The sequence below is a fragment of the Aptenodytes forsteri genome, unplaced genomic scaffold (genome assembly GCF_000699145.1).
Source record: "Aptenodytes forsteri isolate BGI_AS27 unplaced genomic scaffold, ASM69914v1 Scaffold55, whole genome shotgun sequence".
Taxonomy (NCBI): Eukaryota; Metazoa; Chordata; class Aves; order Sphenisciformes; family Spheniscidae; genus Aptenodytes; species Aptenodytes forsteri.
The window spans coordinates 4,082,916-4,098,133 of NW_008796063.1; the positions used below are offsets into that span (position 1 = coordinate 4,082,916).

Consider the following 15,218-nt stretch of genomic DNA (forward strand, 5'->3'; position numbering starts at 1 on the left):
TTCTGAGAACTGAGAAAATGCAACTGTCTAATCCTGCACTTTGTTTCCAGGAGGTGCAAGCTTATGGTCAGAATGCATTTTCATTTATAAAACTTCAGCATTAATATATATCTAAGCCAATTAAAGTATAAAACACACTTCAGAAATGTCACCAAAGATTTTGGCTAGGAATTGGAAAAGTAAGATTCTAAGGGGCTTAAAGGCAGAAGAGACTAATAGGTTGGGTAGTCTCATCTGTCAGTTATAAGGACTTTACACCTGATTATCTCTGTATCAAGTCCACCTCTGCGTGGCTATAGTATATTATCTAGAAAGTAATCCGTTTTTGTTACGAGGACTGTATCCTTTCGCAATCTCTTCAGCAATAATTTATCTCAGTTAGAAATGCACCTCAGTTTTCCTTTGAATTACTTGGTTTAGAATTATTCAAGTCTTAAAAGCTAACAAAACTTTGTGGTGCTGCACAGAATGCCCTAGCATTCTGGCATTGTTGGTCTATTTAGTTATATACACACATAGCTTGCTGTTGATCACTTAGTTTGAGGAACAAATAGGCTAGGAAAAGGTTAATGTAAAGCAGGTCTGCAACAGCTAGAGAGGAAAATACTTAACTGAAAACAAAATGCTGAAGATGCAAACACATTTTTCCTCTATGTAGCAGAGAGGTTTCCATCCTGCTTTTTCTTACACAGGATCTTGTACTTGAATTCTGGGAGAATTTACTATAATCATAACCATGTCAAGAGGCATGATAAGATCTCCTTTGTTATCTTTTGATATTATTCAGTGGTACTAGCCACCTCGTGTATGCCAAGAAATTGAGTCAATGTCATTTTCAGTCTGTTTAAATGCAGTTCAAATATTATTTTGAAGAGACTGTTCTTTCTCTTTGGAGAAAGCTTTGGAAGTACTTTGAGTTAGGAGTCTGATTGACCAAGTCTATTATAGGATCTACCAATATGATCTAGGCAAAATCTGTGTGCAGAGAACGTCTTGCCCAAGAACGCTTCAGTGTTTCAAGTGAAATGTTAATTTAGAGTGATAGCAATGATTTCAGAGAGTTTAAATTTTTTCTTTTATTCTCTTGTACTGTTTTTTCTCATCCTGGCTTTTAATTGAATAGTTACATATTTTTTTCTTAGGCTTACTTCAACAGTTTAAAGAAAGGTGAGACTTTGCTTTCATGTATAGTGTTCAGGATTTTTTGATTACCTGTTTCTTTTTTCTTTATCAGTCAGGATGAGTCATATATTCATTTTACAGGTTTCTGCCACAACACACAGAGAGATAAATCATTTTTCAAATCTTATTTCAGATACATGCTATGTGCTGTCATTTGCGATCATTATGTTAAATACCAGTCTGCACAACCACAATGTAAGAGATAAACCAACAGTAGAGAGGTTTATTTCTATGAATCGTGGAATTAATGAAGGCGGAGACCTTCCAGAAGAATTGCTACGGGTAAGTTAGACTGGGTAAGACAAGGCATTGCTTTGTGTTTTTAATAGGAAATTTAGAAGCATGTACAACAGTTCTCAGGCAGATTTGTCGAGAGAAAGTAAGAAGAACATTTTCTAGCATGCATAACCATTTGAGTAGCTGAAAGAATATTTTCTGATATTCACAGCTGCTTTGAGCTAGTTCTCCCTGTATTCAATCTTTTGTTAAGGAGAGGAGATTCCAGAGAAAACGCTCTGTTTATCTCTCAGTAGTTTGCTGATGGCAAAATTCTGGTGGAATTGGCTTCTTATGGAAAAAAGTAGTATTTCTGGATAAGTCAGAGAAAGCCCGAAAAAATAGTAAAAATCATTGTTTCGTTATTGCCTCTCATTTCTTTCCATGTGTCTTGTGGAGCTTCCTCTTGTCCCTTCCTCTTGAGATTAAAAATACCTGTTTCTCTAAGACAGCGTGATGGTCTAAACCATTTTCTGAAAACCCAGGTTCATTTGGCAAAACTTGTACTAAATGAGACCTGAAGCTGAAACCTTTGAAATACTGAATGCTGAATTTAAAGAAAAAATGTCTTTGCTAGGAGTGCTTATAAAATCTGTAAAAAAGAGACACTTGTTTATAGATGAAATATTTTAAAATCAAACTTAATCAAAATAGTAAACAACAATTGAGATGGGATGGTCCAGAATTTTACGGACTGTATTTCCTATCTTTTTTATACAAATAGTCTGAGAAGCAGTAGGATGTCCTGGTTGCATTTTCTGTTAGACATTTATTAATGAGGTCTTTTTCCTCTTTTTTTATTCTTCTAGAATTTATATGAAAGTATTAAGAATGAGCCGTTTAAAATTCCAGAGGATGATGGAAATGATCTAACGCATACATTTTTTAATCCAGATAGAGAAGGTTGGCTGCTGAAATTAGGTTAGTTATAAGGGCAGTTTTGCTGCTGTATGTTTGTTCGTTGTTAGCATGTTTGCTGCTTCTGTGTCTGCTTTCTTGTGAAGGTAATAGGATTAACTTTGTAATTTGTATTTAAAAATGTATGAACCAAAATAAGTAACTCCTTTACATCTGAAGGTTGTTACTTCTTATTTTACATATCCAAATTAAGCAATCTTGTTTCAAACTGTGGAGTTTTGTTTCTGATATATGAGAAATAAAAACTTGGCGACAAAAAGGAAACGCCATATGGTATTTACATGCTGTGACTGATAAATAACAACTAAGTCTCCATAAGGTCATTTCAGAAAACTGTGTGATGTTTCAGCTCAGTTTTCTGTGTACAAAAAAAAGGATTTATCTTCAAATAGTTATTTTTGTATGTCTTTATTTTTCCATATTATTTGTGAGTTTCTCTTGGTTTGGTTTTGGCTATGATTTTTTAATGAGTGGTTTAAATGTACCTTCTTGTTTTCCTTATGGCCTATGACCTATCACCTTTCTGTTCTGTGACTGGCTGTCTCTGCTTATTCTGCATTAGGAGGTACGTATCTGATTGCTTTCCAGTCCCCTCTTCTTCAGTTGCTCATTCTTTTATTTTCTTCCTCCTTCCTCCTGTTCTTTTTTTCTTTTCTTTTTTTTTTTAAATCAAGTTTATTGTAGCATTTTGCTTTTTCACTCAGTGTCACTAACAGTATCATCAGTGGTACTCTGAAAGACTGGCATGTCAGTGTCTAGCTCACATGCGAGTGTCTTCTGCAAAAGAAGAAAGTGTTTACATGTAAAGCAGAAAAATAAAGATGACTATTCAGCATACTTTTCTCGTTCATTGAAGAACATAACAAGGGAAGAATAATATCTACTGAGAGAAAACATGTCTTACTCTTGTAATGAAGTTCCAGAGTGATTTTGTTACTTGTACATCAATTATATTAGATTATTGAAAGATTGATTACATTTGAACAATGCATTTATAAAAGCTGTTCTTTTTCCTGCTTATTTTCCTTTGTAAAGAATATATTTAGCTTATCCTAAAGAATCTTAAATGAGCACCAAATTTAGGGTTGCGGAAACTTCTGGTAATTTGCAGTCTCCTGGCACTGCAAGATGCCCTTGTTTACAGACTCTTTTAAAGTTGATGGGATTCACTTTTTCACTTGGGCTTAGGGAATTTTTTTCCTATGTAAAGGAGACTGAAATTTTATTTTAACATTTGTTTTTCAATGAAATAAACCTCTTTGATATGAAACACCAGTACACACTCCAACAGAGCCAGTTGTTGGCCACTTTAACGTATAACCGCTTGTTAAAGTAGAAGGAACTTTGCACTTGGAGAATGGTGACTAAAGTATGAAAAGGGATGTGTGCTGGGGGGTGCACATGGGGGGGAGTATGGTGAAAGGAGAGCCTGGTTAGAGCCATGGGCCCGCTCTACTGGGGGCGGGCACATGGAAATTAGTGGTCATGCTAGTGCTGGAAGAAAACAGATGTGAAAAGGAAGCATTTGTAATTAATTCGCATGCTCTCCAATGTCTTATTTTGACCTCTGTGCTACAGATGCTATAGAGCTCTTTGTCTTTCTAACTACAAAAAAAGCAAAGCTCTTGCTGGCACAATTTCAAAGATGACTTTGCAGCTTTTCTCCATTTTGTAGCATTGAGGTGATAGCTATCTCAACAGAAAGGCTTTCAAGATGATGTAGGTAAAACGCGCTTTCTGGAGAAGAGGTTGGGTATAAGCCCATGCTGTGCATATTTCTCCTTCTGTTGCCAGTGCGCTCTCATATACTTATACACATACTGAGGGTGCAAGCAAGAGTGTGAGTGTGTGTAGAGGAGTGACAACACCCCTTGTGGAAGAAACTCTCAATAGAAGACATATAAGAGATTTAATAAAAAACAGAGGAACAAAGAAATTGAAGGAAAAAGGTGACAAAGTCAGTGAGAGCTACCAGGTACTGCACAATCCATCTCTGGCTCTGGTGCAAGGTCAATAAAACCAACTTTTCATTATGTACGAGGTAGATGAGAGACAGTGCGCAGAAAACCCAATAGTAGAAGCATGCGTGAAACGGAAGGGTGTTGCACGTAACACTCCCACAGTGTGAGGGCTATTTGAGTAAAGAAATGAAACGTGTCCAGAAGCCTCTGGTGAATCAGCCTGTAAATGCGTGAAGCTGTGCTCCTGTGAAAGACTCTGGTTTTTTTCAGCAGACACGAACTGGTGCAGACAAATATATTTTGCTAGTTTAGATGCAGTGACCAGAAATAAACTGGGCAATCTTTTTTTCATCCCTCTCCCTCTCCCTCTCCCCCCCCCCCCCCCCCCCCCCCCCCCCCCCCCCCCCCCCCCCCCCCCCCACACGTTTGCCCTCCCTCCCTCTCTCTTTCCTCTACATTGAGTTTCCTATTTGCTAGGGAGGCTTAACTGTATGTTTGAGTGTGCTGTCTCGATCAACATTGTTTGCATTTTTACAGTCCTTTCTGTTGGGAAACACTTCTTGTGAAATGGGCAGGGTTTCCTTCAGTTCTGGAAGATGCTGATATTAAAAGTTTCAGTATTGTTGACATGCTAAGGAGACTATTCTTGCATGAGAGTTTAAGTGCTCAGTTGTGATAATACTTAAAAGTTGAAATAGGAAGTTTTATATAAAACTATAAATAAGACTAAGACAACTCCCAAACCCTGAGTATATCAAGACAGTATTTTGTGTTTGGTATTTCTTATAGTCAACTCTTCTCATTTATCTACTTATGCCCCTCTTTTTAGTATTCCAGCTCACCATATTGATTGTCCTCTGGGCAGGAGATGGCTGTTGTGAAACTTTCATATATTGTAAAATTAATCTGTCCTAAAGACCACCCTAGCTCTCTAGCCTGGCATTGGGTTTTAGAAAGCTGGGAGGGTGCAAAATGCTTTTGGAGAGTTTGCTGCTCTGAATTTTTCAGAGGTGACTTTGTGTAAGTCTGAGTGCCAAACCTGGCAGCAAGACAGCAATTCTGGTTTTATCTATCTAGACTCAGCTGGTACCTTTATATAGACATCTTTATCTCAGTAAACCTAAATTATCATTCAGTTCTACATTGTTTGAAGCGTGGTGTAATGAAAATGAATGCTGCAAGTGAAAAACTGAAAGCTGCTGAGTGCTAATGAATCCTCACTTAGAGCAGCTTGAGACATTATGAGCTTTTAGATTTTTCTGCGTCATAATTATTAGCGGTGTTGGTACCATGAAATTTTCTGCCATCCACTTTAAGGTATTTTGAAATTGCTGTCTCTGCTTTATGTTGTAATGCCCAAGTTACAATCGTTTTGTGCAGGGAGGCATTTCCTTGCCTAAAGAGCTTCTCGTGGCAAATAGCTTGGTTTGCGTAAGATTTTCTTCTAGTTAGAGGGAAACTGTCATATTATTCCACCAAACTGGAGAGGAAATGATTCAAGCCAGACACATGATTGTGTTAATTTTTTCTGCCAGTCAGGCAGTTACTGAGAGCTTGGAGATTGTCCAAAAGCTTCATATCCGGGCCAGTCCCGCCAGTGGTGCTTATTCCAGCACATCTGTCCTTGAGAGGATGTCGTTTCTCTTCCCTAATCCGGGGCGAGAGAATAGCAGTGGTTGGTCAGGAAACTGGTGCCTTCCGGTACCTGCCTGGCTCTCGTGGTAGCTGATGCTCTTCTAGGTTGGGGCAGTTAATGTTGCGGTCGAGGGAAACTTCTTTTTCAGAGGAACCCAAACTTTGATCCAATCATCTGTATAACTGCGCGGTTTCTGGGTCCGTTCTGCCTAGTGGTATCTAAATGAACTGAGAAGAAAAAAACCCATTCTTGATGTGTGCGTCTCTCTCTTTCCCCTCTAAAACTTTATATAAATGTGCTGAAGATTTGGGTAGAATTTTCTAAATTTAGATACATTGCTGCCTTTAGTCTTAAGGCCTTTTTTAATTTTGAAGTTGGTGTTTCCTAAGTCATTGCCAGTTACTTTTCCCTTTAGTATAGGTGGTTTCTTTTACCTTGTTCTCCAGTTTGTACTTTGCCCAGAGTTGAAAAAAAAAATCATCCTGTGTTGGGTTACATAGGTGAAGAGGGTTTCTGTTCCTCTTTCTGTACATTTTGCCTTGTTGTGGCCTTTTCTTGTAGTTTCCTTAGATTTCCACCTACAAGATATTGTGCTTCTTTTTTTGTTGTTTGAGATGTCTTTGCATTTTAGTTAATCAGATCTTTGAGAAGTACTTATATCTCTCCATTTCTGTAAATGTTTATGGATTCATATTCTGATTTTGTTGATCCTCTTCTGCTAACTTAATTCCTTCCAGTTTTAATCTTTAAAAGGCTGGGAGCTGGAATAAGATATGAAGTATGGTACTGAAACCCTTTGTTGTTTTGTAAGCCTACAGCAATCTCGGCCAAGGAAAAGAATATTTTGTTATTACGAGTTCTTACCCGTTAATCTTGCATGCAGTGTTTACAGGCCGTAAAGCCTTATCAGCCAGCTTCTTGGGGTTTAGCCCATTGTAAAGGCATATTAAATGCATGTTATATGGTGACCCCTGCAAACTTGATGAGTACAGATTAGATTGCCTTTCAAGCTTTATTAGAGTTTCTGTGCTGTTGACAGCTGCAACTAAGTAATGGGGTGGGCAGACAGAGACTTATATGTGAGAATAGTTCCTTATCCTGCCAAAAAATCCTGCCTTGCTGCTTTTTTTCTGGAAGAGAAGAGTAACTCATAGCTATGTGGAGCAGGGAGTTAGGGTCTATTTCCGTGACTGGCGTGAGCGCTGTAACCCGGTGAGCTACTGGCTGTTTTAGGGAGAAGGGAGCAGCAAGTGGGATGTTGTTGGAGATATTTAATCTTCTTTCTGGCTTCAACATCAATACTATTCTGGAGCTGGGAAATGTTTCATGACAAAAGCTTCATCAAAACTGGTTACAGAAGGTTTCAGGTTTGAGAAATCTGGCTTTTCCAAAGAGAGGGAATGTTGTCAGGAAAAATTTCAGCAAACTCAACTGTCACTTACTATTTGGCACTTCATGTTGTTCTAGGACATGTGTGTTTTAAGTCCGTTGTATCTGCCTTAAATTATAAGCAGGCCTTCTTTTAAATATATGGTTATTACCTGATTATTTTTTTATTGTGTTTTGACATGATATCACAGTTTGAGAAATGCCTTTGTTCAATTTAAGCTGCCTCTGTGATGGTAGCCTATTTGCCTGTTTGTTTCATCCTCTCTCCTGCTGAGTTTTTTTTCTGCGAGAACTGGACAAGCCATGACATTTGATGCTAGCTGATGTTACCTGTTAGCCTGAAAAATGTGGTGACCTTTTTGTGCCGTAAAAATGTTAAATGATGTTAACCTGTTAACCTTAGAGAGCAGAACGTGACTTAAAATCATAGCAATGACCATTGGGTTGTATGAAAAAACGTCATGTTACGGCGATAGCAGGGACTGCCCTGGCAGTCGTCTTAACTTGGCTGCTGCTTATTCATTGATCTGGAAGTGAGTCAAGCTGAAGTTCATTGACTTTCCATGCCTAGCCCAAATACTTCCTGATACTTGAACCAGCTCTCAGTCAAGGTGATGGGAATTTTTCTAGTGACTTACGTGCCAGTTTGAATGTTTCTACAATGCTTTATTTAAGGTTCTGTCACAGTGGTTGTACTAAAATGCCACCAGTTCTTCCCTCACTGTCTCCAGTTCACTCAACCATTCATTCTGTCACGGCTTCTGCATCTTGCACTATTTTGCCTTCTCTTATTTCACCGCACCTGCTTGCAGATTAAATTTTTCTTAAGATGTGTGTGCGTGTAGTGGAAACATAAAGTTTATTGAGTACATTGAACATTGCAGTGTGTTAGTACTGGGTTACTGTGTAGGTCATGAAACCAAGCAAAAGGAAAATATGACATGCAACATACTCGGTCTGCAATGCAAACACGTGTAGGCTGGTATCAAGAAATTTCATTATATTCCTAGAATTGTTCTTTAACTTAATTTGATTTGGATTTCTGTATTAAACAAAACCCCGGCTATCTCAAGTAGAACAAAAAGTTTAAAAAATTATGCTCCTGTCTTAGATTTAGTTATATGACTTGGATTAAATTGGGGGTCTTGTGTGTATTAATGGTACTCTTCTATGCATGGGTGTTCAATAGCAAGATCAACTATTTTGAGACGTTGGGTTAATGAGATTAAATCACTGCTGAATGGATGATGCACAGGTGGTGACATAATCCTGAAGTCAGATAACTATGGTGGAACTAAGCCTGTATATTAGTAACACGTGAATGCTTTATCTACAGTTGTCTTTCCTGGAAATGATGTAATTGTGGAATGCTAGACATGTTCTGAAGTAGCCGATGGCAGAAAACCAGCTGAAAGGGCCGAGACAATAATGTGTGTTTCTAAAAGGAACTGTTCCCTACAGTGTGACATTGTTAGGTGTAAGAAAGAGGAGCTCTGTGGTTGCTGTTGTCTAAACTGGTAATGCAGGAACAATAGGCATTTTTGGAGCAGTAGCTATATGATGTATTAACCTATAAAGAGAACATGTTTTTAAAACACTAAATGATAAAAAGTGACTAAAAATGGTACATTTTGGCATAGGATTTGCTCCTTATTGATGACACATTAGATTTGTTCTGCTGATAATCATAGATAGAATCACAGAATAGTTTGGGTTGGAAGGGACCTCTAAAGGTCATCTAGTCCAGCCCCCCTGCCGTGGGCAGGGACAGCTTCAACTAGATCAGGTTGCTCAGAGCCCCGTCCAACCTGACCTGGAATGTTTCCAGGGATGGGGCATCCACCACCTCCCTGGGCAACCTGGGCCAGTGTTTCACCACCCTCAGCGTAAAACATTTCTTCCTTATTATCTAGCCTAATGTTTATAAGCATCTTATGCACTTGATGTTAAATCTGAAAGTAGAGATAGGTTCTCAATCACATGTATGCTCACAAGTGGAGTGAAAGGAAGGTGATAAAATGGCCTTAATTTTATTGATGGGACCCTTTCCTTGTACAAGACAGGCTGTGGAGAGGGTTGGTCCTGTTGCTGGAACCCAGTTGCTGGTTTTGCTGGTAATTGGCCTCCCTTCGCTGCAGCAGCTCTGACTGCATTTCTGAGGGCTGTACAGTATTAATGTTTTGGATGCAGTAAACAACTGTGATGGCATGGACAGAGGGAGCAGGTCTGACTGCTAAACTATTGCATTCATTCTCTGTAAGAGAGGAGACATTTACAGCTTTAGAGCATACAGTTTTTGTGGCTGATCAGCAACACCATAGTTAATGCTGTCTCAGGAGTTTGATCTTAGTACAAGAGTTACAGTAACATGTTCCTTTAACCTCAGCTCATCTGTGCCTGATCCATTTACGATTAAGTAATTAAGCCATATTTTGAAAAACAAGCAAGACTAAATTACTTTCTTATCCATTGTTGAAGTCTTGACAGCGACACACATTTAATTCAGCCATACCTTTTGATTGTAGGGGGAAGAGTAAAAACGTGGAAACGGAGATGGTTTATTCTGACTGATAATTGCCTGTATTACTTTGAATACACAACAGTGAGTATATATTACAGTGAACTTTGTTTGTGATCAAGATATTTAAGTGGCTAATAATGTGGTATTTTCCTAATTTTTTAGGACAAAGAACCCAGAGGAATTATTCCGTTAGAAAATCTTAGCATAAGAGAAGTTGAAGACCCTAGAAAACCAGTAAGATATTTTCGTAATACTTTTTTTTAAATGAAGATGAGTAAACGATATAGAACATTGATGTAGTGTTAACTCAAGATGTTTGTCAGTTTTGTTTTGTTTGTTAAATTTATTTCTTCATTTCTACCCTCCAGAACTGCTTTGAGCTCTATAACCCCAGTCATAAAGGTCAAGTAATTAAAGCGTGTAAAACTGAAGCTGATGGTAGAGTGGTGGAAGGCAACCATGTAGTGTATAGAATATCTGCTCCCACCCCAGAAGAAAAGGAAGAGTGGATTAAATCTATCAAGTGAGTTTAAAGTCTTAAATGTCTTTCAGAAATGAAGCGTAAGCTCTTTTTGGAATAAGATACCAAGAGAATTTGTTTTCTAACTTGGTTGAAGAATTCTGATGTGGCAATGTCCCCCAGGATTAATGACAAGCTACATGGCGTTGATGGATCAAGATACAAGCCTCCTGTTACTGTCTGATCCTAAGGGAATAGAGCTACTAACTCAAATGAGGAAAATGTGGATTATTTTTTTTTTTTTTTTTAGCAAATGTAAAGCCTTGTGTGAATCGTCTTTAACCCTAATTTTATTAGATTCTTACTTCACTTAATAATTAATTTTAGTGTCATTTATCCTAAGCATGTTCACAGCACAGCTTTAAACTTTCACAGCTTGACTTTATCTTGTAAGGTTTATAAAGCAGACCCACACTTAAAGAAGTAAATAATGGTCAAGATGAAGGTATGAACTCTTAACAAATCACAGCTGAATAACATCTTTTTCTAAAGAAATATTTGTGATACTTAGAAGTGAACCATCCATTATCTTACTAAGAGTGTGGAGTCATCCACAGGGAAGAGAGAACATAATAGTTTTAGTTTTCAAAAACAGGTATTTGATAACCAAATTGATGATTCCTTTTTCTCTTTTAGAGCAAGTATCAGCAGGGATCCCTTTTATGATATGCTGGCAACAAGGAAACGAAGAATTGCAAATAAGAAATAGAACATGATCAGCAACTTTGTATACCTGCATCAACCTATACATGAGCATACAGTTGAGTGATAATGTAAAAATTGGACAAACTAAATGAAGACAATAACTGTAAATTTTATATATATACACTTTACTATGACATAAAAACTTGGCAAGACCTTTCAGGGTAAATAGTTATTGGCATATAATTTGAAGTAAGCTTCAAATCCCAGAGGATGATTATATTGGTACTTAATTCAACTGAAAACATGGAAGCCTTGTTTTCACTTATATTAGTCACAACTCCAGTTTACTTGGGTTGGGAGGAAAGGAATTCAAGGCTAATAGTAAAATCTCCTATACTGGTTATTTGAGCGCATTTCCCATAAAAGGAGGAGTGATTATAAGACTTTCATCTCCCACTAAAACGCAGCACCAGAAGTGGAGTACAGTGTGATCTAGCACTTAATTTTTCTGAAAACCCACGATCTCGATATCGGTTTTCAGGTCTTGTGTGTTTCGCAGTAAATGAACAGCTGAGTGGAGCTTTCCTTTAGGATTCGCTCTCCTACCTTTATGGAAATAGCTTTTCTTCTCCTTCAGAAATGCAACTCAGCGGTAGACTGGCAGCTACGTAGTTAACTAGTTGTGCCAAAGGGTTTGGTTGATATGCACTGAAGTGTATGCAGGTCCCAACAGCAAAGGTTTGAGTCTGTAGACATGACACTAAGTACAGATGTGGTTTGATGTTTGCCAGTAGGCTAAAACTCATTCCTGTCTGCTCATACGCTCTCAATAAGCACTAAGATTTAATGACTGGTTTCATCTGCTTTTTATATAGTAACATCCTTCTTATGTTTTAGATATGTTGTAGTTTAATTAACACTAAGTTACTACTAAAGGAGTAAGATGACAGGGCTTGCATGAGTTTAGGCTTTGCATGTGAAAATACCCCCAGATAATTTCACGTGTGCATTTAATGTTTTTAAAGGGGAAAAACCAGGAAGGTGAAATCTTTCTGTAAGATACAGCCCTAGATAGTTAAGCAAGCAGGATTCATTCCTTTGCTTGATAACAAAGTTTGGACATACAGAAAAGTTCAGTATTTTTATTGCATTCTTAAAGGCGATTTTTCAGATCTGTGCTTCAGCAGTTGAAATTGAAAAAACAAATAGACATCCTTATTTTTACTTTAAAATCTTACACGTCGATTACCTAGTGCAACTAAACTCCCCCACAAGCACGTCTCTTTTTTTTTTTTTTTTTTTTTTTTTTTGTGTGGTGCGTGCCTGTGTGTGTGATTTGTAAGATCTTTCTGTGGTCCTACTGATAGTCTTTCAGTAACATGTAAACTGCTACGGCAGATTTTACTACAACGCTTTTCTATTGATAGCGCACATACCATTCTTAAAGTAAAGCCCCTAATTCCACAGTGGGCGAAAAAGTGGTTTTTTGGACCCTACTGCTTCTGTTAGTACTCAGTTTTTCACAGCCTTGTTGAACCTGAGCCGTGCCTACCGTGCCAGTGAATGCTTTGGAGACCCAATACTTTGTCAAAGCAATTTTGCTTGTTGGAGTTACAGAAGCGTCTCTGGATAAATTAGAGGGAAACGTGCTGCACTGGCAAAACCACAGAGTACTAAGTTGATCTGTTTCACATCTCCTTTTAACTGTAAGGGAGTCTGTTTCATTGTTCCCGTCTTACTAATTTGCCTTGTTTTGCATGGGGTGTCAGCCTGTGAATGTTTTGCTTTATTGCATGTTTGCCAAAAAGGCCGAGAGGAAAAGAACAAAGTAAAAACTTCTCTACACCTTAGATTTTCCCCAGAGTGTGTGGAATTGCAGCCTGCTTGGATGAATGTTCAGATCCGAGTACTTTCAAGGGAGTAAAACTCAACCAAAGGAGGTAGAATCCTTGAACAGGTATCGGTGTGGGGACATCTTTGCTTAATGGAACACACTTAAACTCTTTATGGAAACGAATTAAGTTGTATGTCCCATGTTTGCAAAGCAGCATGATTGTGGAGCTGCTAACATCACTTGTTTTGAGTCTTCTGTTCCGCAACTTCAAGTTCTGTTTTCAAGCAATGCATGTATCGCTTTTAGCTTTGGACAAGTAGATTTGTAATGCAAATAGTGATAAGCCAGAATCAGTGGTACTAATGAGTGTAAAGGTGAAAAGCAGCAAATAAAGTATTTCTGGAGAAATGTGAGATTACAGAAGCATTAATAAGCCATGAAGCACTTTTGTATCAATTCTTATCTTCTGAAATATCACCTTCAAGAAAATCTATTTATTTAACCAGGTGAGGATGTCTGCCTGTAAGCATGAAGGAAATGCCTTGAGAGTTCATTTGCTGTATTTAGTTTGAAGTTCTTATATCCGGCAGAAATAATTATTTAGAGTAACATGTAACAGGATATTATAGCAGGAAATATATTATTTCTTAGCATTAAAATGCAACATCTTAAACAGCTATTTGTGGTGCTCAATATATCTATTTAATTTACCAAAGCTAATGGAATTATTCTTGTATGTGATAATATTTGATTTCAAATGTTCTTTGTAACAGTATTAACAGGGAGTGAAACTGGCCCAAAATTTCCACTGGCCACGAGGCCAGTAAAACAAAGTGGCTTGTGAAAATTTTGGCCAAATCAGGTACTATCCGTGAGGGTGAAGAAAAATCTCTCAACCTTTCCCTTTTTCATTGGGCTTCAAGTCCAGGGGTAGCTACTAAGACTAGCTGCTCGGTGGTCTAAAGCAATATCTGTTACAGTTTGGCCGTGCTGAGCGAGGAAAAGTCCTCTGGGGACAACAGACTTCTCCCTCCCTGTTGCACTGAAACTTGCATAATGCTTCAGCTCTTCGTTTTTAACATTGCCCTTTACGACTACAGGGGCCAGCAAGAGCCACTACTGCTTCTGCCACGCACATGGCTTTGCTCACTGTCCAAACCATTTGGCCACTACCATCAGCCACGTTGCCAGTGCAATCTAGGGAGAGAACTGTATGTAATACTTAAGCTCAGCTGGACTGACTTAAATTTTACAATATTCTGACAAAATAAGCTCTATGTCACTTAACATTTTGAACCGTTTTAAACTGGTACAAAACTGAACCTTTGTAAACTGAGCAGCATTTATAATGCTTCATATATAAAACCAATGCATATTTTTAAGATTTATTACATATCTATGTAGATATGCTTGCTGGAAAAGCTAGGTCTGTTGTAGACCAAATGCTACAAATTAAGACTTGTGGCTTACCAGTTTCATTTCTATATTTTCTTGGAAAATGTTTCTAGCTAGAGTTTAAATATAAAATGTAAATACTGTACAGATATGTATTGATATAAGCATTACTTGGTGTACACAAGTGATTTGCATGACAAATACTCTGTATCAATCATTGTTAAAAATGTGATGTTCTATGTAAATCCACTGCAATATTAATGTTTTCATTTATTAAAACCTGTTGCTTAAATATGGAGATTTTCTCAAAAATAAAGTGTGAAACTGTACTATTGTATAGCTCCTCATTTACTGAGAATACGTGGGAGGCAATTGCTGATTTTTTTTTTAATTATTTTTTATTTTTTAGTGATTAAGGTTCAATTTTGCAGCATGTGTTATAACCACTCTTGTAAGTAAAAGGCGTCTCTTCCCTACCTTTAGGCACACTAATTTAAATTATCAGGTTTAAATTTTCAGAGAGAAAAACCATCAACTGCAAAATAGATTGTTTCAGTAAAGTATGCTATGACTGAGTGTTATTCCATTAAGAGCTGGTTTCCCTTGAGAGCTACCCTGAATTAAGGAGGTATTTTGTTAGTTCCCTTCGATGAGTTTCAGTCAAATGTAAGGGGGGTGGGAGGGAATCGGATCATCAGATCTCTGCTCCTCAAGTAGAGTAATTAGACCTCCCCCAGTTAGAAATAGCTAACGCTGCTGCAGTCACCCAGCCTGCTTCTCCATAGCTCTAACCTGAAGCTGTCACTAACTGCCCTCCCTCCATTTACTGCTTATTAGCTAGTTCAGGCTGTTGTTGCTTCTGGAGCTCTTAATGGAGGTACAGCAGTCAACATTTAAACTCCTTTTATACATTTATGCCGGAGTTATTCATCAGACAAAAG

The 15,218-nt window shown here is 37.9% G+C and overlaps 1 protein-coding gene across 1 annotated transcript in view; it reads left to right on the forward strand.

The window, feature by feature from the left end:
- Nucleotides 1-12,319, forward strand: part of CYTH3 (cytohesin 3) — a 28,819-nt gene extending 16,500 nt beyond the window's left edge. The window contains exons 9-14 of the mRNA XM_009286538.1: nt 1,316-1,464; nt 2,268-2,379; nt 9,888-9,964; nt 10,046-10,117; nt 10,252-10,406; nt 11,040-12,319. Of these exons, the coding sequence (XP_009284813.1) occupies nt 1,316-1,464; nt 2,268-2,379; nt 9,888-9,964; nt 10,046-10,117; nt 10,252-10,406; nt 11,040-11,112 (638 nt within the window). The 3' untranslated portion in view covers nt 11,113-12,319. The remainder of the gene's footprint in view (nt 1-1,315; nt 1,465-2,267; nt 2,380-9,887; nt 9,965-10,045; nt 10,118-10,251; nt 10,407-11,039) is intronic.
- Nucleotides 12,320-15,218: the final 2,899 nt, after the last annotated feature.